At 34.6% G+C, this 26,106-nt stretch overlaps 2 protein-coding genes across 2 annotated transcripts; both read left to right on the top strand.

Annotated features, from left to right (window-relative positions):
• Positions 1 to 2,963: 2,963 nt before the first annotated feature.
• Positions 2,964 to 8,397, top strand: LOC139986205 (uncharacterized). The gene is made up of 9 exons (XM_072001343.1): positions 2,964 to 3,135; positions 3,682 to 3,798; positions 3,867 to 3,984; positions 4,536 to 4,800; positions 4,864 to 4,983; positions 7,294 to 7,384; positions 7,456 to 7,589; positions 7,954 to 8,086; positions 8,156 to 8,397. Exons 1-9 carry the CDS (start codon positions 2,989 to 2,991, stop codon positions 8,201 to 8,203), a joined length of 1,173 nt encoding a protein of 390 aa, XP_071857444.1. The 5' UTR covers positions 2,964 to 2,988; the 3' UTR covers positions 8,204 to 8,397.
• A 1,067-nt stretch (positions 8,398 to 9,464) lies between these two features.
• On the top strand, positions 9,465 to 20,335 carry LOC139986594 (uncharacterized). The gene is made up of 8 exons (XM_072002033.1): positions 9,465 to 9,637; positions 11,936 to 12,052; positions 13,170 to 13,287; positions 13,371 to 13,632; positions 13,705 to 13,821; positions 14,248 to 14,338; positions 18,901 to 19,037; positions 20,146 to 20,335. Exons 1-8 carry the CDS (start codon positions 9,488 to 9,490, stop codon positions 20,333 to 20,335), a joined length of 1,182 nt encoding a protein of 393 aa, XP_071858134.1. The 5' UTR covers positions 9,465 to 9,487.
• Positions 20,336 to 26,106: the final 5,771 nt, after the last annotated feature.

The following is a 26,106-nucleotide window of genomic DNA, read 5'->3' as shown; positions in this document are numbered from 1 at the left end:
TAAGTGCAAAAAGGAAGCAGATGTACTGGTTAATCAATAGAAAATCTAAATTAAGCACAATGAATAAACTAAATATATACAAAACAATAATCAAACCAATCTGGGCATACGGAGTCCCACTATGGGGGACGGCAGCAATGAGTCACATAAGCAAAATAGAAATAGAGCAAGCAAAAATTTTAAGGACAATAGTTAACGCTTCATGGTACGTCAGAAATGAAGACCTACGAAAAGATCTAAAAATTCCAACAGTCAAAGAGGAAATCGCTAGATACGCAAAAAAGTACAAAGAAAGACTTGCAACACACCCAAACCAGCTGGCTGCTGAAACAAATAAAACCAAAATAGAAAGAAGACTGAAGAGGAAGCATCCCGCAGACCTCACAATAGATATGCAATAAACAACCTGGAAGATGGAACCCCTCTGGTGTAATCATCCACATGCTATATTTTTATTCTTTAAGCTATAATATTTTACCAAATATCCTTCTGGACAAATTGTAAAATTTAAACAAATAGATAATAAGAAAAAAAAAAAAAACGTCGCGAGGCTTAGTATGGATCGTGTTTCTAACCGTCTCTCGCGGTCCTCCAGCGTCATATACGAGTCGTCTCATCTTCCCGACGAAACATACAATGTATCGACGAGCGTGTCACGTAAAATAATAAAAAAAGAAAAAAGAAAAAGAGGAAGGAAAAATCGAAGACGTAAAATAAAAGATAAAAAACGAAAATAAAGAAATACAAAGACAGAATTTATTTCTTCACACTTGGTTTACACTTGACTTCCGAACTCTAGGAGCGACTTTTTAAGACTGACGCTCTTACAATTCCACCTTTAAAAACTGATTTGTTTCTTTCTTTGTCATCCCTTAATATCCCCACTATCCACGCGTTTGTTAGCCGTTCTCGAATATTCGGCGAAAGGACCGTTGGGATATTGAGGGTTCATTGAGCACTTCGCCTCGCCGACATACACTGTCGCCGAGTGCGGCCGCATCTTTATTTCTATCATCAGCCCATCGGTTCCGAAGCGCGGCCCGGTCTCTGATGTAGATCGAAGTGTAGTTGATGTTACAAGCGCATGGTTGCCGCCCAGCCGGGAGTTCCAGAAACGTCGATTTCGGTCCGTTCTTTATTTTCACAAAGAAGTCGGCATACGTAATCATCGGCGCGAGCGGTGGAGTGATCCGAGCGCGGTGGGGGTCGTCTCCCCGAGAGGACAAGGAATTTATCCAAGGGCGGTCAGTCTCAGTTCAAAATTCATATTGCATACATCGAAAGCCCTGACGAATAAAATCGCTAGTCTAACGAATATCGAAAAATATCAAAAACCAAGTTCTCGGTGCTCTACCCATCAAATCGATCAACTTTCGGGTCAATCAATTATTGTACTTTCCGGCACGACGAAGTCAAACAATATCTGTCGACGCAACAAGTATTGTAGGCTGGTTAAATAAATAGATATAGATTATATAACTGTAGATTCCAGTTATATTCAAAACCAAACACCCCTATTATCCCATAAGAAATAAGGGGATCGCCCTGCTCGTGGTGTCGGTTCGTTTAATCGTAACGGGAATTCAGAACTCCCGTTGACGCGCTTCAACGCTACCGCGTCTCCCCGCGACTGGACGAAAAAACAAATAGACCTCGGATGTTTATTGCAAATTCGTATTTTTATCAAACCGATTAAAAATATGAAACATACATAAATGGAGATTTATTTTAAATAAATTCAGATATCATAAATATCAATAATATAAATAAAACAAATAGTTTGGATGTTTTAGACATTTTTTCTTATTACGTGTGCGAACTTTTGCACCTGTAAATATTCTATAAATGCATATACACCCGTGTACTAATTATAAACACAGAAAGTATTCGACCATTGGAAATAATCATCCAAATGCACCTGTCTTGAATATGTTGAACATAATGAAATTTTTGGGTACGTTACGAACTCATTTCCTCTCAAAAAATTAATATCTTCGTATCGCGACTGTGGATTCCTCCAGTACATTGAAAATATTTAACTGTCTGAACCAGTTTCCAATTCTTCTTATTTAATATAGATTGTTTTTTGCAGAAACAAATCGCCATGGCACACTTTATTAGCTAAAATTTGAGCATTAAGTTAGTGTTGAGAAGTTGTCTAAATGTTCTTCTATTAACACACCTTATAATATTGAATTTCCAATTTTTCCGAGAAGTGACAGAACAATCTGTTACAAACTGATTTTAAACACTTCAGAGGTATGTTTATATGAGCGGAGTTTTTATTTTCGGATCATCAAAGTAGTTTTTTTATTACAAGTTACGTTAGTATGAGACTCGTATTAATATAAAGCACGTTACTATAATGTTAATCTGCGTGTTAGTTAATTGAAATATTTGTTATATGAAATTGGTTGTAAATCATGGTGATATATTGATTATTTATTATTAAACATCAATTTATTATGCATTGCACCAATGAAATGTATACGATAATTGTTATTCGTGCACTTATTATCGAATTTACTCATTACTTCACGAAGTTCCAACACGGAATAAAATTACGATTACGAAGTTTGTGAAAACAACTAGACACTCAGAATTTCACTGTCTTCGTTGGTCTGTTGCAACCTACTACATTACATTATGTTGCTTTTCACGGTATACCTAAAACTCTATGTTGTCGATATACAATTGTATACCTAAACTCGTTCCCAACGTCTGTGACATACATAAAAAATATAAGAATGATGAGACAGCTAATGAGAACACCTGCTGGTTCTTTCTTCAAATGTAGTGATTAAATATTTATAAAGTGCATGGAGCATATACGTTGCATTAGTGACGTATGATTAACTGTAATTTAAGAATGGGAGCACTTTATCGTATATACATTTTTCATATACATTATAAGGTTTCATTTACAGTGTGTTAGTGATGATCTATAGAGTTGTCGAGCGTTGAATTGGTTGAGATCAAGCTTTTATCATGAACAGAGCTACATTAGAGACGCGATTCTTGAAAATAACGAAAATATTTGCGAAACTGGGCGGGATTTGGCCAGATCAAAATAAAGTAAAATTCATTTTGTGGGCTATGGTGCATATTACCATGGGATCGTTTGTCGTTGTACAGGTACGTATCTATCAATTTATATAACAATTCACCAATATTACAACACGACATTGATAACAAAACGTTCCATGATAGTAACGCAAATCACTTCCCACTGCTCCTCTGTTATAGCCGGTATGAAATACAAATAAAATCCATAGATAGTTTTAATGATTTTCATCTCAAAACGTAACTCTCAATTTTAAAAGAGTTGTACGCAAAAAAAAAAGAAGGAGTCCTGTAGGATCGTGTAAAGAAATTTTCGGGTACCGTAGATAATTTTAGGAAGACACGATTAACCCACTGCTAGGTGCCATCATTATTAAAATTTCGCACCTAGCGAATTGTTCTTTTTGATACCACTTGGAAAAGAACGTTGTTATTTTTAATAAAATAATGAAGGATAATAAAAAAAAGTTGCATTTGTTTGAAGTTTAAACAATTGATTTCTAAAATAAAAAGGTGTAAATGGCATTATCGCGATTACCTTGATAATAGCTCTTAAGGGCTAAAGATAGAGGTAAAACTTATAAATAATTAAGAGTAGACCATTAACTTTAATCCAAGGTAGCAAGAGTCGTACATATAGGTACTTTGGAAGTCGTGATAGAGCAGTCGTCCTTAATAGGTGCGACAATTCTTATGATCATAAAGCATGGTAACTATGTTCTGAACGCTGAAAAGGTAAGAAAGTACTTGTTGATTATGACAAGATTCTTTCAGTTTGGATACCAATCTTACAAATATTATAGCTCAAGTCCCTTTTGAATGACATGTCCGAGGACTGGGCAACCGATCGATTGAAACAAGAATTTTCCATTATGACGACATATGCTAATAGAGGAAGCATTCTTGCGATGTTCTACTTTGGTAAGTTGAAATATGTACTTGCAAAGGTTAATCGCAATTTTAGTCGACAATCTCATTAGTATACAACAGATTGATCTGGCTAACATCCATGTAGATAAGTTTATTATTTAATTTATTATTATTCAATAAATGCATAAGAAAATTTGAAGGGTTAATTTTGAAAACTGTTGCATTTTCGATGTAAAAATATGTAATGAATAGCAACCCGCTGTTGTTTCGTGATATTTTTATTAGAAGATAAAATACTTGACAGGAATAATATAAAAATGGGCGCCAACTGTCCACATTGTTCATTATTTTACATTTTGTAATTTAATTAATAGAATACGAATGTTCATGTATTAATGGAAAACTCAGAGCTGCTAAAATGCACGAAATGCACGTAATATGTAGAAAAATAGAAAATGTCCAAAGAATAGCACTCAATGCTCTGCAATTTCATGAGTTACACAAATCTTTTATGTTTTATCCTTCTACATACGTTTGCAACAATAGGTATGTATTTGCATAAATATCCGCAGTGAATTAAGATAGTAACCATTTGTTTTCAGTAAATGCGTGTATATGCGCATTCCTTTTTGTACAACTACCATGGACAATGCGTCTGATACACATGATAAAACCACACAATACGTCGCCACCCATGTTATACACTATACCAGCATACTATTTTGTCGAGGATGACCTCAAATATTATTACTATATTCAAATATATCTAGGCCTCGCTATATATGTGGTGCTAATCGTGTTCGTCAGTTGTGACACTTGTTACATGGTCCTTGTGCAGCATGCTTGCGGACTGTTGACTGTGGCTGGGTAAGCAAATCGAAAATTTCCTCCATATTTCAAATGTTATCGAATAAATTGCACTGTTTCTAGGTATCGCTTCAAGAATGCTATCAACGACTTTTCTTTCAATACGGAGATTTCTGAAAAAAAGGTGAAGGAGACATATGACAGAGTACGCTTCTCTATACAGGGGCACCAACGGGCAATAATGTCAGTATTAGCCAGCGTCTCTAACTGTTATAACCAGGGACAGTTATAAACAAAACGACTAAAGGTTGCAATATAAGAATTAGTACATAAGTTTATCTGGTTTTGTTTACGAATACCCGCAATAGATAATCAACATAAATATGGTTGCCGATAACCACTATAACTGGAAGAATTCTTTTTTAGTTACCGATAAACATTATCGACTAACGAAATTTTTCTTACTTACCGACTACCATTATAAATAAGAGAATTTTTTTTGTGTACCGATATCCATTATCGGTAACGGAATTTTCTTTTTGGTTACTTGCGGTTATCGTTAATTTTTATTAACATTTGGATAGAAGAGCTTTAACCTTTCAGGTACGAAGCGCCACTATAGTGGCTTTCGCGGATGTCATCTTATATTACGACGCGCCACTATATTAACTCACCCTACTGACTCATTCGCTCATCGTTTGAACTAAATGATCTTTTTCATTTGTCTTGCCTCACACTTCTCTTGCCCTCAAAACGTTTTATAACAGTGTTAATAATATACAGACAGAATATATAGTCTTTACGCCAGTGTCAGGTTTCAATTGTTGCTTCTCGTTAATATAAATATACCATTATTAGATGCTCTTATTAACATGCCGATCCGTACCCTTATAATGTTTTAGAATCTTCAACCTCAAAATGTCGCTTCAAAATAGAAAACGAAGAGCAATTTGAAAAACACTATTGCGCTATGAGTGTGAAAATTGTGACGTCGGTCTATGTGGTACCATGCTTTAAAATATATTAAACTCGATTGTATTATTAATTATTAAAGTAAATTATTAAAGTTAAAGTATATGTATCATATCTTTAAGAAAAATTATAATTTAGTAATCAAAAACTTCATTATGATGTGTTAGGGAACAGCATTAACTGTCATACATTGCAGTGCTGTATCATTTACGCGTAATTCGCGTCAAACTCTGTCATACAAAGAAACAGCTCCGCGCAAAATTCAGCCGTACCTAAGGGGTTAAATACAAATCTCGATCACTTATGCGGAATGAAAGTAGGTCAACCTTGGTAGCGGGTTGCACAGGGATTCTCAAATCGAACGATACATGGGCGGCAGCTTACCTCATACTCATTCGTGATGTTTTGCAATACCTGCTTACTCATTAACATTTATAACAGCATATCGAAATCCTACCCATGAAATTTTCGAGTAGTTTCTTCTAATCCTTTCCCTTCATAAATAATTAATATTTATACAAATTTAACACACGCATCACGATTACACTCGTGAACACTCCTCACCAGATGTATTTAAAAATGATTAAACTGCCTTGCAAAGATAGTACTATTTCGACAACGAAAACGAAAACTTAAAAAAGCTATTCAATGCGATAAATGCAATTTTTCATTTCGCTGCATTTGTATTAATTTGTATTATTAGATATTACTCTATAAAATAATACCTTAATTAGTCCTTCTAGTATAAGTTTAAATAATTGTTTTTGTAGTTTCTTTTGCTTCAGTTTTTGTTTCACGTGTATGTATGTCAATATTGTAATATGTAGTGATCAGTAATTTGTGTGGAAAATGTGTGGTTCATCCAAGACAGAGTTCGACCAGTTTTAGTAGCATAATGGTTATCGGGAATCAAAATGAAATTCTTTTATCCATAATGATCATCAGTAACCAAAAAAGAATCCTCTCATAAATAATGGTTGTCGCTAAAACGAAAAAAACATTGATTATCTATAACAGTTATTCGTAATGCTTAAAAATTATATATTTTTATCGTTTATTTTTTTGAAAAATTTATTCAAGATTTAGTGATCGCTGTCTGTTATTTAAACGATTTTATTTATTTTTTGTCAATGACCTTTTTCTAACAAATCTTAAGGATATATTTTTTGTCTCTGGACTTATAATGTAAATTGAAAAAAATATGATATAAGAATTCATATTTTAATTTTAATGACTTGTGCGAATAACCATGATAAATGATTTAATTATTTTCGGTTAATGTTAACTATTATTGGCGACGGAAATTGTTTTTGGTTGCTTTTGATACTCAATTACTTTCAACCATCGTCAACATTGAATTAGATAGAGATCCTTTATAATTTCAGTTTTTAATAAATCTTTTGAATGTTTGGTAATAATTATCTCCCATTTAAACAAAAATTAATCTTCTCACAACTTTTTAGGCGACTGATATTTTTTGGCCCTATTTCGGTATTACGTTTTTATTTCGAATTATGTATTTTTATGAAGTACTTCTGTTGTGATCAAGAAATATTTTCCTTGATTTTACTTGTAAAACAGGTTTCTGGAAAAAATTGAGAGCGCACACGTTACATATCTTTTTATGTGTATGGGTATAATAGTCTTGTGCGTTAGTATTACGATGGTACAGGTGAGTTTTTTTTAATTGACTTTGTATCATTGAATATGATTCGTCAATGGACTATCATTGTTTGAAATTAGATCGCTACGATGGAAATATGTATGGATTTTTACAAGTTTACCAGCTTTCTGATTATTCAGTTCTTGCATCTGTTCTACCTAACGATGCAGGGTCAGTTTGTCATAAATTCGTCCGATGAGATCTACGATGCAATGTGAGTATAACATATATTATAACAACATTCTCATTACTTGTAATTTTGTCAATCACTTGCTTGGCTTATTAATAACATAAAAGAATAACAAATTATGACTATACATGTATTTCTATGCAGTGTAAAGCATTGTAAGTAATTTGCTAGTTCTTTTATTCATTTATGATTTTTCAAATTGTCCTCTATAATTTTCCTTTTACAATTAAAATATATATAAAATAATCATGCTTGCTATTGAGTCGTGTAAACAAGAAACTTCTATTTTATTTTCGCTTCATTCGAATGGTTGTTTGTACGACTGAAGTGTTTATATTTAACATTTATTAATATAATATAAATTTATAGAATATAATGAAATTCGTAGATACGAGGCATCATGGTACAAGATGAATACAAAAACGCAAGCATTGTACATATTAGCGTTGCGGCGAAGTCTAACTCCACGCTATTTAACTGCCGGCGATTTAATACAATTGAACATGCAAAGCTTTTCAGAAGTAATGTATCAATAATGTTATCTTCAATAATTACAACACATCCGCTGTAACAGTATTGGTAAATTTCAGGTGATAAAACTATGTGTTTCATATTATACAGTGTTGAGATCGACATGAAAAACGGATCAATATCCAGTGATTCACAGTAGATGCATTATTGAGAGCGATTGTTTTATCAATATCACTATGATTAATGTTGTAAAATAACTTAATAAAACTGTTCTTATACAATCTCGATACACGATATACGTATGAGTATTATTGAAATAATCAATTAGAAAATAACAATTTTGTTTCTACGTACAGAAACATATAAAGTATCTGGACACTTGTGGAAACTTTTTGTGAATATATTATGTGTACCATACGCAACATTTTGAAATTTCATTCACGCTGTTACGAATCTTAACAATCACGATTACATTCCTAAAATTTTAAGTCTATATAAAGATAAAGTCTATATAAACTCTTTGTAATTATATTTATTTATATATATTTTTTTAAATTAGTTTCAGATGTTATCAATATATTCCGTTACAATGCTAATGAAATTCTAAAATGTTTCGTATAATACGAAAAATACATGCAGAAATTATGTACGATTTAGCTTCTGTGAGCAATCAGTTTTGGCATTTTTTAAAGTAATACGGTAGCACCAGTAACAATAAGAAAAATATTAGTATTAATCATGATAAGAGGTTGAATATTCACACACACATTAATCTCGTTGCAAATATTAATCTGGAATGTGGGCCGTGGTAGTAGAACAGCTTTAAGTACAAAGCTCGCGGTAATTTTTTGCGGAGAGAAGACAGACGGAAGACAAAATGTATTTTGACTATTTGTGGCTCGATGATGAAGATAACGAGTTCAAAATTTGCATAGCTCACTTTGATATTCAGCTATACTTTATCGTTTTACGTGTCATGGCCAGAAAGCTTTCCCATGCTTTTAATAATTCAAATTAGTTCATGGTATATCCATACTACAGTATCTATTCTTTTTAAGTCAATTTTTATTAATCGTAATTGACCTTTCAAACAAAATAGCTTCGAGAATAATGCTTTGAAATGGTTTTTTCTTTTTTTGTGAAAAACGATTAGAGTACACATCGATCAACAGCTAATGCTTTGACCAATTACTTACCATTGTTAAAGGTATACATTAGAGGCACAGACTTAACAGGGAGGAATGAATAATTAAATCGTCATTCTGTTTTACGAGGGTCACGATAGCAGCAAATACGCATTATTTACGAGCGTCATTCCGATAAATTTTTATGACCGAAAAGAGGTAGGAGTATACACTTCAATTTCAATCATTCAACAAACTTCTCTGCCATTCTTCACTTGTCAGTCGTACATACAGCTGTGTAATATCGATGCCATTTTTCATTTTACTATGAATAAAACGACGATAGAAAAAACGTATCTGAAAGTAGTGAAGACATGCAGTATGATCGCCGGAATTTGGCCTGATCAGAGTAAATTTTCGAAACTGTTCACACGAATAATTATATATATCATTAGTGTGTTATCGCTTGTTACACAGGTACGTAAATATTAATTTATAATCAACTATACTCTATAGAAACTTTGGTTTATTGATGTATATTTATGTACCTACTATACTAATAAACGCACTGCATTAGTAATTGCACACAAACATTGTGATGTTCCCCGAATTTTTCGCAAAATTCTAAATTTTTTTAATGCGCTATGTACAGTGAATCCTCAAAATATTCGCACACTAACGCACATTTGATTCTGACGTGTTGTATCTCTGTTAATAAATTCGAAAATGTTCTTATTGATAGATCATTTATTGTATTAGGTTGTCCTAGAAGTTTCTTTCGCTTTATAAGGAAATAACAGATGTTTTTTTGTTTTATATTATTTTATTGAATTATGTACGATCCATTTTGTTCTATTGAAACAATACAAACATAATTCAATAAAATAATATAGAACAAAAAATGTTGTGCATTTATTATTTTCTTATAAAACGAAAAAAACTTTTGGGACAACTTAATACTTTGAAATCTGGATAAAGCTTCTTAGTTAACATAATATAATTAAACAATATTAAAAATTAAGAGAGATCGTATTCAATTTAAGCGTGACAAAAATGTTCGGATACATCGCAATTTTCTTGAAAGCGTTTGACTCGAAACATAGCGTTTCTTTATAAGCGGATTTCATCAAGTTTGTTACTGTGTAGTCAGTTGGTATACCGACTTAGCGAGAAGGCAAGAATATTTCGTTTGATCTCTGGACTGAACCTGTCGTATTTCATCTCGAGAAAATTGTTAATGTGCTTAATTTAAAAAAGAGCACCGCAGCAGACGCTGCCAGAAGGTTAAAAAAGAAAATATAGATTTGGCTCAATTCCGTAAAGTGTCTGTTTCCGTAAAGTAAAAAGGCTCAGCCACGAATAAATAAATAATAAATATAAATATTAAACGACCGAGAGAAACGAAAATTCTGCGGGAAATTGAAAAAAAAAAAAAAAAAAAAAAGAAGAGATCTCTGACAATAGCTGTGGAATTTCGAGAAGACAGTTGAGGTGTATAACGTGTGGGCTTGTTTGATAAAGAAACGAGTGGATGAATTAGTAATAATCAGATGTATTAAAATAAGTATAAGTTCAAGTACATAGTGTTTGTCGGCTTTAATCGTCGCTTGCTCAATACCAATCGAAGAAAGAATAATCATCTCATTGGGAGCACGTTCATACATTTATATTACTGAATGTTGCCACAAAAAGTTGACCTTTTTGTGTAACTTTAGCTGAAGATTACATGAAACAGCAATAACAATCTATTCAAAGTTATTTTGCTTCTAGACCTTGTAATTGTTTCAAGGCGCAATATTATGGATCTCCCAGTTTTGAATTTTCCGTTTCAACTTGAAACTTTTTCTATGGCCATGGGCCGCTACAGAGTGCAAAAAATATAGGCACACAGATAATTCGGCGGTTACTTTCGGCAGACATTTACGGCTCGAATGAATGAAACATGGTGTGATCTGGCGGGATACAGCATTGAATCCAAAAAATTTGCAATCCACCTTTAAATTTATTGATGGATGTTATGGTCTGGTACTGTATTTCGAGCGGGCTGTAGAGAATCTCGTTTTTATTGAACGTATTATGGACAGAATTAAACATTAGCATTTTTTAAGTTTATTGCAGTGTGCCATTAAAATAGGAATCCAAAGTACACGCTAATTTTATCAGGACAATGATGTCAAACATATTGCTTTATAATTATTACTTTAATTACTATAATTACTACATATAACTACTATAATTACTTTATAATTATTCTTAAGTCGTGCACTCCTTAGCCCCCAGATTTTAATTCAATAGAAAATTTATAAATTTATAATTTCGTAGAATGAAACATCAATAGCAAGCAGAAAAGAACTGAGAAAAGATCGCAAAACAAATGAGAAAAAACAAACGCAGAGTATCTTAAAAAATCATATTTAGTATTATGATTAGAATTATTATTATTGATTATTAGAAGGTTACTAGAAGAAGGTTATTAAAAGGTCGTTAAGATTATTAGTATAATTAGATTATGGAACGATTAAAATGTGTAATAAAATAAAAAGGCTATGTTACTAAATATTAGAACTATGAACACTGGTTATTAAAAATTCAAAGCAAAATATATGATCTACCAATGAAAACAATTTCGAATTTACTCACCAAAATTGAGAATGATATGAAACATGAAAATCAAATATGTATTAGTAATTGAATATTTTTTGGATTGACAATGCCTATTAGTGCGAGAATTTCCTTTTTTAATTAATTTTTAAATTAATCGATCATTGATTGCAGATGGCAAACGTAATATGTTTCTTTAGCGTAAATACGCTAATAGAGCAGGTGTGTTTTTTTAATGCGATAATCGGGGCACTGATAAAGCAAGGGAATTACATTATCAACGCTGCAGAGGTAAAGGAACTGTTTGTTTCATTTTCCATTTTCTATTACTACTCAATCATATTACGTTTTATGTAAAAACCACATGGTGAAATATAGTAAGTTGATTCTTGTTGAGTTTCTCACTTTCACGTCATTCGGAGATTACAAAGAAGGATTTTGATATGAAACATTTGACGAAGTGTATAACCTGATAGATTCGAAGTTATAAGCGTTATGAAAATGATGACGATAAATCCAAAATGTTCTTTAAGAAATAATACTATTTGAACACGATTAATATTAGTCTGCATATCCATTTAATGTGTGCTAGGAAAAATATTGCTGTATAGTGTTACGTATTTATTTGTTTTAAGTCAAGTTGAGATTGAAATTGGTAGTTGCTGCCACCAGAAATAGTCCAAGGACTATTTCAAATTTTTATTTATTTCAAACGTTACGGGTAGCGTCGACTAGAGTTTGGTGCTACTGGCAAAACCGATTCCACTTTTCGGCTAACCTGCTATGTGCAGGGATACTAGCACGGGAGAGGATTAAAGCTGGTTGAAAGTAGTTTAACAATATCTAATGATTTATTCAAATCTTGCTCGATTTTGATATTGACAATTGACTGACAGATATAAAATTCTTCGGTTGACAAAATGATAACTCTTTGAACGGTAATATTGTTATTCGATAGACGAAGGATAATTATTATACTGACTTCTCTGAGTCGCTACATTTATTTATATCTGTCGGAGATGGAAAAGCGTCGGGGTCCTTCCTTTGAAAATGTTTGGGAAGATCTCCAACGTTTGTTCAACTGACGACTTTGTTTACAATTTAAATTGTCTCAATATCATTATGAAAACATAATTAGATAAATATAAAAACATAGATAAATTTTCGCAAGATATAACTTTTAGAGGCTTTAACTGCCTTTCACTTCAAATACTGTAAACACAGTTTCAAATTGCAAATCGGTTATTGGTATGTTTATTTAGATTTGTGTATAGAGTGGTTTCTTGTTCTCGTTACGGTTCGTGCGGAGCGCGGGACGTGACAATAGAAAAAACGAGAAGTACGACCTATCGAGTTTTTCATATCTTTATATATATCTATTGATTGCATGAGATTGATTACATTGCAGTACAAGATGTTATTTAACGCTGTTTGGAAGGATTGGTCAACCGATAGACTAAATGATGAATTGGATATTATGATCGAGTATGCCAAAAAGGGAGCATTCTTTTCCTGGTTGTATTTCGGTAGGATAAATCATATCGAAAATTCGTCTTTTTATTCATTATAATTATAATTCATTTTACACATCGTTGCAATCAATTTACAGGAGTTTGCATTTGCTGTGCTATAAGTTTTCTTCAATTATCTTTGACGCCAATTGTTTTGGATATAATTTCACCAATGAACGAAACGCGAGATTTAATGTACATTTTTCCAGCTTATTATTATGTCAATGACCAAATATACCGTACATTTATAAGTTTCCATATGATGTGTACGATTGTTTCAACATGTCTCGTGTATATTGGCTGCGATACGAGTTACATGTACATTGTGCAACACGCTTGTGGTCAGTTAGCAGTGGCTAGGTAAAAAAAGAAATATCACTTCGATAAAATAATTTTAGTTTGAAATTGCAAGGAACATACATTTTTTCTCAGACATCGTTTCAAGAATGCGATTTTAGATTTTTCTATTGTCAGTGAAACGAGTGTCGTGCAGGATAAGATTTACGAAAGAGTGGTTCATTCGATTCGAGGACATCAATATGCTACAAAGTCAGTACTACAATTGCCAAAATATTTCTTAGCTAACCATTTTTAGCTTATTTTTTATTCCCTTCAAACATATTCCCAATAATCTTATTTCTTAAAAAGCGGGTTCCACCACCGTTTAAAAGTAATATTCTTACGAATAAAAAGATTTATTTTATTAAAATATATAATTGAAACAGTATAATGTGACGTATTCGTTTAATTATTGATAAGTAGTGTCAATGATTTTATTTCATTAATTGATCATTTGTGCTATAGCACAACAATTGCTTAATACGTATTCTTGAAAATTCTCAAATATCCAGAATAATCTCAATACTTTTGAGAGAATTTGAGAGAATTTGTGTACTTGCATGTGTCTTACATGTATATTATTGAATTTTTTATCGACGACGGTCTACTGGTCCGGTTTTAATGACCTCAAAGCAGTTACCTCAGAACTATTCAAAACAGTCATTCCGCTTATCTTTTCATTACCGTTGCTTTGGGAATGACAACTCTTAGCGTCACATTAGTAAAGGTGAGCTCTACAATTTAAAAAAATCACACTGTTCGACATCATATACGATGCAAGGCCCCGTCCAGATTCATGGAAGATTTCACAGGAAAATCTGGTTAGCGTCAATAATCTTATTCACCACTGTATACAGTCTCGCTCGGGCAACCGAGGCGAACAGATGTGCGTAGGCAAACGTGTGCTCCAGTCAAGTGATTCAGAGAAGTGCTACGAATAGTGTTAGCGACAAACAATGCAACAACAGATATCAACGATCAAGATTGCAACCAATGGAGAAAAATATTACATAAAAGGGTCATCAGATTTACCAGGCTTACAGCAACAACAGCAAAATCATAACAACCAAAATGATATGGAAATAGAAGAAATGGAAGAGCAGCGGAGACAGCAGGAGTGCAGACAAGATAACAAAATAAGTTACCAGGACGAAAACTGGAAGCTAGCAAAGACTAGCAAAAAACGTAAAATAATTCCAGACACAAATGCAGCAGGAAACCCAGATACAGGAAAGCAGCGATGGCTGCAAGAATTACCTTTAAGAAACTCCTTCAGCTCACTAACGGAAGAAATAGACAATGACCCGACAAGCAAAACCACAACTAAAACTCCTTACATATCAAAACCACCACCAATATTTGTTGAGGCCCAAATAATAGACCCGCTTATTGATCGACTAAACAATGTAGTCGGGAAGGATAACTACACAATAAAACAAACAAAATTAGAACAAGTAAAAATTCAAACAAACACCCCAGAAGTTTATAGGAAAGTGATAAATGAACTAAAGGAAAAAAATGCTATATACCACACGTACCAACTCAAAACAGAAAGGAGCTATAAAATAGTTATAAGAGGTTTACATCCAAAAACTAACACAAAAAAATTAAGTGAAGAATTAGAAAAAATTGGCCATGAAACAAGAGCAATAAACAATATGACAAGATACGATACGAAGCAACCACTGCCACTATTCTTAATAGAACTGGAACCCAGAACCAATAACAAGGAAATCTATGAAATCAAAAAAATACTAAATACAATTGTAACAGTGGAACCACCACGCTACAAAAAAGATATACCACAATGCATGCGGTGTCAACAATACGGACACACAAAAAATTATTGCAACAGAAGCCCGGCATGTGTTAAATGTGCAAAAAATCACCTAACAATACACTGCCCATACACAGGAAAAATAGAAGAAGTTAAATGCTATAATTGTAACGGAAACCACCCAGCCAGCTACAAAGGATGTGAAATAAGGAAACAAATACAACGTAAACTGTTTCCTCCACTTCGCAACAGATCACACAATGACCATCAACCACAACAAAGTATACCGGATAACGAAACAACATTGAAAGCACAAGAGGAACTAAACGCTATAAGCAGAAACATAGATCCCCAAGGTAAACGAAGCTACGCACAAGTAACTAGAAACATTAGCAAACCAACGCTTGCAATCAATCAGAATGAAAACAATAACATCGAAGACGTTACAGACATCAAAGAAATGCTCAAACAATCCATTAAAGGTATGGAAATGTTAGGAAAAATGGTAAGTGATCTAAACACAATACTAAGACAACAAGCACAACAAACAACAATCATGTTACAACTACTTACTAACTTGCTAAGTAAAAAATAGAGATGGACATTTTGAAAATAGCAGTCTGGAACTCCAATGGCTTGCAACAGCGAGCCCACGAAACTAAAATATTTTTGTATAAAAATAATATTGATATACTACTTGTCTCAGAAACACATTTCACCCTAAAAAACTACATGAAAATACCGTACTACACCATATACGATACCAAACATCCCTCAGGTAAAGCACATGGAGGAACTGCAGTAATAATAAAAAATGACATCAAGCATCACTTACATAGTCAAACAAATCAAGAACACCTACAAGCAACCACTGTCACAATACAAACCAATGACAATTACTTCCAGATGTCAGCAGTATATGCACCTCCGAGACACAAAATGACACTTAAAAAATGGGAAGAGTACTTCCAATCCTTAGGCGACAAATATATAGCGGCAGGAGACTTTAATGCAAAGCACACATTATGGGGTTCGAGAATTAGCACACCGAGAGGTAGAACATTGGAAAAATACATTAGAAGCAGCAACCTCAATGTACTATCTACAGGAAAACCAACGTACTGGCCGACAGACCCCAATAAAATACCTGACCTGTTGGATTTTGCAGTAACAAAAGGGCTAAATGTAAGCAAATTAAAAATAACAACCAGCCTCGAGCTTAACTCCGACCATACACCAATTATAATAGAATATACAAGCAAACCTCTACTTTATAACAAGTCAGAGTCGCTTTGCAATAAAACCACCAACTGGCAAACTTTCAAAGAACTGATCGAAAACAAAATCAACTGCAATATCCCGTTGAAAACACCTGAACACATTGAGCAGGCAGTAGCAACTTTGACAGAAATAATACAGGAAGCAGCGTGGGCAACCACCACCTATGAAACAAATAGCAGGCAATCAAAAATTATTCCGCAGGACATCCTAGACAAAATCAGGGAAAAAAGAAAAGCGAAAGCAAAATGGCAAAAACAGAGAACACGAGAAAACAAGAAAAACCTAAATAAACTTGCAAAGGAACTAAAGAATAAAATAAGGGAACATCATAATAACGAATTCTCAAAATTCATCGAATCACTATCCGCGCATGAGAATACCGACTACTCCCTATGGAAAGTCACTAACAAAATTAAGAAAACAGTAAAAACAATCCCAGCAATCAGAAAAATGGACAACACATGGGCTAGAACCAACGAAGAACAGGCAGAAGAATTCTCAAAGCACCTACAAAATATATTTTCGCCGTATGAAATTGATAACAGCATCCCTGGATGGCAAACAAATGAAGAAGTGGAAAATGCCAGCAACACAACTGATAAACGCTGCACCATACTCAGCACAACAGCGCAAGAAGTTACAAACTTAATTGAGGCAACAAAGACAAGTAAAGCACCAGGATTTGACTTGATCAATGGGAAAATCTTAAAAAACCTTCCCCCAAAGGCAATAAGACTAACAACGATAATATTTAACGCAATTCTAAGAATACAGTACTTTCCTACACTATGGAAAATAGCACAGATAGTGATGTTACCCAAACCAAACAAAAACCCACATTTAACTGCATCCTACAGGCCGATATCATTACTACCTGCGTTTTCCAAATTACTAGAGAAAATAATATATAACCGCTTAAAACCAACAATAGAAAAAGAAAAACTAATACCGAACCATCAATTTGGATTCAGGAATAAACACTCCACAATAGAACAAATGCATAGACTCGTCAATGAAATCTTACAGTCGCTTGAAACAAAACAATACTGCACAGCACTCTTTATGGATATCGAAAAAGCATTCGACAAAGTTAACCATGAAAAACTTCTTCAAACAATCAAAAAGCAATTTCCAGAACAAATCTACAAACTACTCAAATCCTACTTAAACAACAGAACCTTTGTAGTAAAAATAAATGATGCATACTCTGAAATTAAGGACATCAAGGCAGGAGTACCGCAAGGAAGTGTCTTAGGACCAATATTATACACACTATACACGGCAGATATACCAACAACTGTCAACAGTAAAACACTGACGTTTGCGGACGATACGGCCATACTAGTGAGGCATGCAAATCTAGAAACGGCCGCCGCACTACTACAAGAACACACTACAAAAATAGAAAAATGGCTGCAAAACAAACAAATAAAAGTGAACACCAGCAAGTGCAACCACATAACATTTACACTTAGAAAAGGAAAAACACCAGATATTCAACTGAACGGCGCCCACATAGCACAATCAAAGCAAGTCAAATATCTGGGAATAAATTTAGACACACGCCTTACATGGAAGCACCATATAAAATCAATAATAAACAGAATAAGTGCAAAAAGGAAGCAGATGTACTGGTTAATCAATAGAAAATCTAAATTAAGCACAATGAATAAACTAAATATATACAAAACAATAATCAAACCAATCTGGACATACGGAGTCCCATTATGGGGGACGGCAGCAATGAGTCACATAAGCAAAATAGAAATAGAGCAAGCAAAAATCTTAAGGACAATAGTTAACGCTCCATGGTACGTCAGAAATGAAGACCTACGAAAAGATCTAAAAATTCCAACAGTCAAAGAGGAAATCGCTAGATACGCAAAAAAGTACAAAGAAAGACTTGCAACACACCCAAACCAGCTGGCTGCTGAAACAAATAAAACCAAAATAGAAAGAAGACTGAAGAGGAAGCATCCCGCAGACCTCGAAATAGAGATGCAATAGGAAACCTAGAAGATGGAACCCCGCTGGGGGTAACCATCCACATGCTATATTTTATTTATTTCTATTTATTTTTATTTTTTATTTTTTATTCTTTTATTCTCTAAGCTATAACATTTTACCAAATGTCCTTCTGGACAAATTGTAAAAATTTAATAAAACAAATAAAAAAAAAAACTGTTCGACATCGATTCTTAATTATTCGTAATTACTGTTCTTCAAAACAGGTTGCATCGCAAGCGAATGTCTCTGGACAACTTATCAAGGATATTGTATTTCTCTTGGCTCAACTGGTACACATATTTTTTTTTTTATTACAAGGACAATTTGTACTGAATGCAAACGATGAATTTGCCGAATCGATGTAAGTAATTTGTACATATGAATAGAATATACGTTGTCCTAAGTACTTTGGTTTTAGAACCCATTACACGTGTCTGTACATTTTTCTTCTAATTCGCGAGGTTATGAAAATGTCAATTATAAAATTGTCTGGAAATCATTTTTTGCTACAGCATCATACGAATAACACGTCGATCTATCAAACCTGCAGGATTCCTTTATTTCTATTGTGTTGTTGATACTAAAATTATGAATTGAATTAAATCCTTTGTTACGTCGGCCGACTCTCTACCTGGACGGGGCCTTGCATCGCATATGGCAACCATATGTCTGCACCTCCTTATTGCGTACTCTAAAGAATCTCAAGGACCGACCATAAATCTTAGAAAATCTCAACAAAGTCTCTCAGGTCGAACAAGGATCTTTTCTACGAAAGCATTCTCTAAGATCTCTGGTTTGTGTCCGGAAAACACTTTAAAATTAGTTCTTTTTCACACGTGCGATGCTTCCCACTACCAACTTTCTATCGAGGGCGGTAAGCCCTCTCCTAGTCCACTAACAATCGTAATAGCCAATAGAAACAATATCTATTACCCTCACTTTCCTGGCCAAAAAACTGTCATCAACAAATCGGATGATCCCGTGTGCTAGACACACCTTTTCCTAGCTCTCCTCTGACTTAGCATCGTCACTCTCAGCGTAGTCCGTTTTCGTCGTCCGAACAGTCAATAAGTCTACAACGGCTCTACCCTCAAATCAATCCGTTTGTAAAGTCTAACTATCTCATCGAGAGATATCGTCAAATCGGGTCATATTTTCTGTAATGCATTAACTGTACTCATCGTCAAATACTTGTGACGCTCATAATATTGTGTGATATATCGTTGAATATATATGTCATATTAACCTGTTAACACAGTGTTAATTTCAATTAACCACCCCTGTTATCCTAATTGAAACACGGGGAACGACTACTTCGCGGCGTCGATTAGCCGAATCGTAGCGAGAATTTACGCCTCTCGCTGACGCGTTTTCCTCGCGACCGCGTCTCTCCGCGAACAGTCGTAACATCCTTCATTATCATTATCCTAAATGAACAACTTTTTTTACTGAATTAACTTTGTTTACAGATATAACACGTTCTGGTATAATACTAATACGAGAACGAAACTGTTGCTTGTATTAGTACTAAGAAGTTGCTCAAGTGCTCCTAATCTATCAGCTGGAGGACTGCTAGTCTTCAATTTGAAAAACTTCTCGGAGGCAAGTATCAGAGATACTCAGAGATACTCAGAGATATCTTCAATCCACAATTATTGAGTTGGCAAGTAAGTTACTGCGGATTTTGTTAATACTACCTAATAACAAAATCCGCAATCACTTAGTTGCCAACCCGATAATACGGAAATATTTGAAGAATATCTTTTTTAAATCAATGTACACGAAATCGTATTTTTCAGATTCTGAAAACATCTTTTTCATATTTCACCGTACTAAAAACCACGTGAAGTATGTAGCATATCCGACAAAGGCGATGGAATCAAATTCTAGAATGAATAAAGTTTTACGGATGAGATACGCATTTAATCAGGGTATTCTCTGCTTTTCAACCACCGAGTTCTTTTTATTTTACACCCCTATAGTATAACACTTGGTGAGAAAATGATATGAAATTTCAGAATATCTAGACAACGGGAATTTGTACCGCGTTTGAGTTTAAGTTCTCAAATTTTAATCACTTCACATCAGTTTCAAACAGAATCTTGTTTGCGATTTGCAAAGTGCTAATGAATAATTTTGAATAATGGTACAATGTTTTAGATGTACAATAATATTTATGTAAATGTCGTATATATAAATTTCTCACCAAGTATGACAATTTATGGGGATCACTAAACTACACTCAAAACAAATTTTTAATCCTTACAGCTGAGAACCGCACTAATACAAAACTTAGCACATCATTGGAGTTTGAATTGAATTTAGAACTGATATCCGTAATCATCTGCAATGAAATATCATAGCAAGGTTTATGGTTTTTCTGTAAAAGCACTCTGACTAAACACAGAAAGCAACAAATATAAATTGATTGATCGCTGCTGAAATACAAACCGTGTCATACTATGAAACATTTACCTACCAGACCGTCTTACCTATTCATCGCATATATTAGGTTGTCCGAAAAGTTTCTTTCATTTTATAAGGAAATAATAGACGCACAGTGTTTTTTGTTTTATATTAGTTTGTTGTTCATCTATTATCATCTTATGAAACGAAAGAAACTTTCCGATCAACCTAATAAATTATTTTCTTCGACATTCTAGTACTATGTGAAATTAAATTACGATAAGCTGTTCTTGAAACCTTTCTCAAATTGGCAATGGCACGGATAGAATAAGAGAAAAAGAAATATCATTATCGCCTCTATCACCCGATACAAAACGATTCCATTTTTTGTACAAATTAATCAAACCGGAAATTTTCTGTGAAAGCGAGTGCAATTAATTTATATTAAAACGATAATAAAACTACTACTATTATTGATGTTATGAAGGCTATACAGTTGAACTTGGCCTACTCGACTACTGCAGTTTGAACAGTGGTAGACATGAAGATTATTGACAAAGCAATATCCAGGATTAAACAAACGAATGAAAAGAATCATTGAGTTGACCACGCGAGTATTAGTTACATTTCAGCTTATTTAATGTAATTTTTAAACTGCAGATACTTATTCATATTTTCATAAATGTAATTAAAGAACAGTGCATAATCGGTTTCACTTATTAAATGTCCACGACTTTTGTCCACGACTTCGTTCACATGAACTATTAATATATGGAACTTTAACTTTAAGTAGATAAATTTTTATGGATGAAATACAAAATGAATCGAGATGAAATCTAGCCTGTCTTTTTTCTTGGACGCTAAATTATATAACACAGATAATCTTATTAAAATCCGTCCAGTAGCTTTTACGTGATGCGTGTAGAAACAAATAAATATTTTGTGCACAGAGAGTTCGTTTCTGTGGTCGACTGCGCCATACCCCGAGTTGGAACTCATATTGGCTTCGCATTTAAGGTGTTCGTTTCTCGCATTTCCGATTTTCTAATGATCCCTGCCGTGGAATGTTGCGCGTAGGTAGAGGGTGCGAGACTTGGAAAAGCGCTGGTCTCGCTTTGTGGATCATCGGACAAGTTGAACCTACTCTTTCGGGTGGCAGCTCGCCTAGTTGACGCCGCTCGATGTATTTGCCGCGTTGTTACCGGCGGAGGCCACGAGGTACCGGCTGATCTCGGCTCCTGTGGTACTAATCTAAGTTATTGGTGGGACTATCGGAGTGGCTCGACGGCCAGGTTGTCACGTCGGAGACACAAAAGATCGCGAAATTAACAAATCGCCGGTGATGTACTCGCGTCGCGGCACGAACGAACGATTCTTTCACGAATAGGATGAAGGAAATAAAACTTGATTTGGGAAAATGAGATTTATTGCAGAAATCCAACAGAGTGACGGTTACAACAGATAGCTTCGAGATGCTACGAAAGACTGTCTTTTCGTCGGTTTGGGAAGGTCCCTCCACCGAGGACTTAGTCCCTTTGGAGGGGGTCTCGTTAGTCTATTGTTTCAACAGATGCGGCATGCAGGGTGTTCGGTCTATCTGGTTACTAAGCGGATGGTTTTCTTGAGTGTGTGACATTCCCCCCTTCTTAGATTCGCTTTACTCCGTGGAAGCGTATGGTTCTGGTGGGTCGTCTGACTTGAATGACCCCGCTATTTTCATCATCTGCGATGTTTTGATAAGTGACCGTCCTTGGTGCTGTTGGTGTTTGATCGATCCTGTTTATGCGAGCGGTAGGGCAGAGTATTTTGATACATAAGTTTTTGGGAAGTGATCGGCATAGACATTCGAAAACTTTACCTTTGTACATTACATATATTGTTTCTAATCCTAGAGCTACGATTCCTAATATTTGTAGTGTGGATATGCCACATCCCTTTAATGAATTTATGCGTCGCTCAAATTGTAGGGTACTGATTTGCATTTGCAACATATCGAGGTCGGCTTTATATTGGTTAAAGTTATGAATTACTCTTGGAGCTGTTTCTAATATTTTCTCTAATATCGGAACGTCTGTTTCTTCGAAGCTGTATATACTATTCTTAAATTTGGTTTCGTAAGAGATATTTTTATGTGAACCTCCTATCTTCATAATATTATGATCGTAGGTGATTATGCACCCGGTTTTACTGCTTATTAAACTAGGCTGTCTAATCTCTAGGATTTTATGTGTCTTACATAATACGTCGATTTGTACATTTTTCGTAGGGATAACAATGTAATGGTTTTCTGTCTGCAAAGGTACGAACGTCAATCCTTCCAATTTGAAGGCAGCAGTCGGACAAGTTTTGACTGTCCGTTGATTATTAATTAATTCTGACCCGCATTCGGGTGAGTTCATTCTATTGTGACTCGGTTGAGTTCTTTTGCAAATATGGATGATTGCTGTTCGTTTACAATATCTGTCTAAGTAGTGACTATCGGCAAAGATGTATTGTTCTGAATTGGTTAATATCAAGTCAGTTTCTATTACAGGCGCAATGAATACAGAGTTTTGTTTAGAAGGTATCGGATAAATTTTTGTTATTTTCCATTCATTGTCTTCCAAAACCGGCACAGTTATTGTATATATAAGTTTGTTATCTCTTATCCATATTTTTAATTTACTTAGATCTAGAATTAGTTGAAAATTTTGAACTGAGGGTTCGATATGGTTGGTCATAAAGTTTTGTCTCGTTAATTGGTCAAGTGTTTGTAGGAATTGTTCAGGTTCTATAACTCGTGGATTTATGATTCCTTGTTTTCCTAACGTAACAGTGTTAAAAATTTCGTCGACGTTAACATGGAGTTCCGATATGATAAATTCAGTTTGAATTACTAGGGAGACTAATATTTCGTTTTTTCCATTGTGGTTTTCAATCTTGTGTATATTGTTGGCAAGGTTTTCGAGTTGATCTGTTTTGGTGTCGTCTACCACGCGTTTGATAAGTGCGGTTTGGTCACTAAAGATTGTTTTTATTTTATTGTTGGAGTCGAATAATGTGTCGATGTTTTTGTTAATGAGTTCTAGGTCATTTTCGTCGAGGGTTCCGAACAAAGTTTTGGATACTGAGCCTATGACATTAAGCAATCCGCGTTTGCTTCTGTAATGCAATAATAATTTGAGCTGCCGAGACAGGTTTTGAAGATTTCTGTATTTAGATTTTAGGCTACTTATTTCTGGTATGTGAGCGCAAGGTGGTTTACATTGACGGTCTATTAAATCTATCACGCGTTGTAATCTATCAACTTGATCAATTGGATCGTTAAGCTCTACTATAAGGGTGATATCTATTTGTTCGTTGTACAGATAGCAGTCGTCGATGTGTTCCAAGAAAATGTTGGCGTAATTTAGTGGTTTTACTGCTAGGTCGCTTTTAATGTATTCAAGTGTTAAAATGATCCATGTTATGGTCTTCTTCCTGAAAAGTAGGGTTTTAGCCTGTTACCGTGGATTCTTTGCGTATGACCGTTGGAATATTCGATTAGGTAGGTGGGTGGATTGGAGGAGAGGATTTCTGCAGGTCCTAGCCATTCGTGATCTAGTTTGTTGGTTTTGTGATCGTTATGTACCCATACTTTGTCTTTTACTTGGAATATAGTTTGTGTTTTAATAATTTTTCGAATCTGATCCCTTTGATACCGCCTTTTGTTTGATTCAGTGATTTCTCTCGCTTTCGCTATATAGGCATTATGTCGGTTCCTCCAGAGTTTAAATAATTGATCTTTCGTTAGGATGGGGGTGTTTGATATCGAGGATGGCATGTTAGCTTGTCGTCCAAATGTTAGTTCGAATGGGGTGTGTCCGGTCGTTTCGTGTACTGAAGTATTATATCCCATACATATCAATTTTAAATTTTCGTCCCAGTCGTTCTGTCGGTCGGTCGTACAAGTTCGAATGAGATCTTTTACCACAGCATGTGTCCGTTCAAGAGAACCGTTAGATTGCGGGTGGAAGGAAGTGGTTTTTACGTGTCGAATTTTGAAAGCCTCTTCGAATATATCCATCAGTTTACATACGAAATTTCGTCCCATGTCCGTGAGGATACTTTTCGGTGCAGAAAATATATATACATAGTGATCCAGGAGTTCGTTAATAATCGAGTTGGCTGTTTGGTCTTTTAAAGGTATGAGAACGAGATATTTGGTTAATTGGTCTTGGATAGATAGGATAAATTGGTTGCCTCGTCTGGTTTTGGTTAGGGGTCCGAATATGTCCATTGCGATTTTATCATTAGGGTTAACGGGTGTGTCAGTTATTACGGGTTGCTCTTTGGCCCTAATACGGTTTAATTTTTCTCGTTGGCAGGTTTCGCAGTTTTGTATAAATTCTGTAACGTCCTGCTCTAGGTTTGTCCAGTGATGGTGTTCTTGTATTCGTTTCACGGTGCGGTGTATACCTAAGTGTCCTACTATTTCGTTATGGTTCTCGCGCAGTATAGTTTGCTTTTGTTCGTTGTCGTAGTCTACTGGCGGATCTTGTCCAAATACCAATTTTATTTGAGGGAACCTAGTTGTTAGAAACCTTAACATGAGTTGAATGTTAACTTTTTCTAATGTACTGAAGCTATTGTCATTTATTCCTATATGCAAGTGTCCAGTCTGGTTAATAAAGTGTTTAGTTAATTGATGCAACCAGTGCTGTTCGTTAAAGTCTCCTAATTCGGTCTTTGTAATTTGTTTAAAGTGTGGTCTGTTAATCTTTTGAATTATTGGAGCTGGGGTGATATTTGTTTTCCAGTCGACATATTCGTCGTAATAGTTCGGGTTTTCTAAGCCGGATTGAATCTCTCCATTGGTGATAGGATACAATCGGGACAGAGCGTCTGCAGCTGTATTTTCTCTTCCCTTTTTGTATTCTATTTCATAATCATACTCCTCGAGTCTCAAGCGCCATCGCATGAGTCTCGATGAGGGATCCTTAACATTTTTTAGCCACTTCAAAGCTTGATGATCACTTTGAATCTTAAATTTTCTACCAAGCAAA

The sequence above is a fragment of the Bombus fervidus genome, chromosome 4, assembly GCF_041682495.2.
Source record: "Bombus fervidus isolate BK054 chromosome 4, iyBomFerv1, whole genome shotgun sequence".
NCBI classification, from domain to species: domain Eukaryota; kingdom Metazoa; phylum Arthropoda; class Insecta; order Hymenoptera; family Apidae; genus Bombus; species Bombus fervidus.
The sequence above is the reverse complement of the archived record's forward strand: the minus strand, read 5'-3'. Positions and strand labels throughout refer to the sequence as shown.

Bases quoted from the DNA above. Each gene is read 5' to 3' on its own strand.
- LOC139986205 (XM_072001343.1), top strand. From the start codon at position 2,989: ATGAACAGAGCTACATTAGAGACGCGATTCTTGAAAATAACGAAAATA. The intron at 3,136-3,681 runs GTACGTATCTAT...CTTTAATCCAAG, and splicing joins GATCGTTTGTCGTTGTACAG to GTAGCAAGAGTCGTACATAT. The intron at 7,385-7,455 runs GTGAGTTTTTTT...GTTTGAAATTAG, and splicing joins TTAGTATTACGATGGTACAG to ATCGCTACGATGGAAATATG.
- LOC139986594 (XM_072002033.1), top strand. From the start codon at position 9,488: ATGAATAAAACGACGATAGAAAAAACGTATCTGAAAGTAGTGAAGACA. The intron at 9,638-11,935 runs GTACGTAAATAT...CATTGATTGCAG, and splicing joins TGTTATCGCTTGTTACACAG to ATGGCAAACGTAATATGTTT. The intron at 12,053-13,169 runs GTAAAGGAACTG...ATTACATTGCAG, and splicing joins ACATTATCAACGCTGCAGAG to TACAAGATGTTATTTAACGC.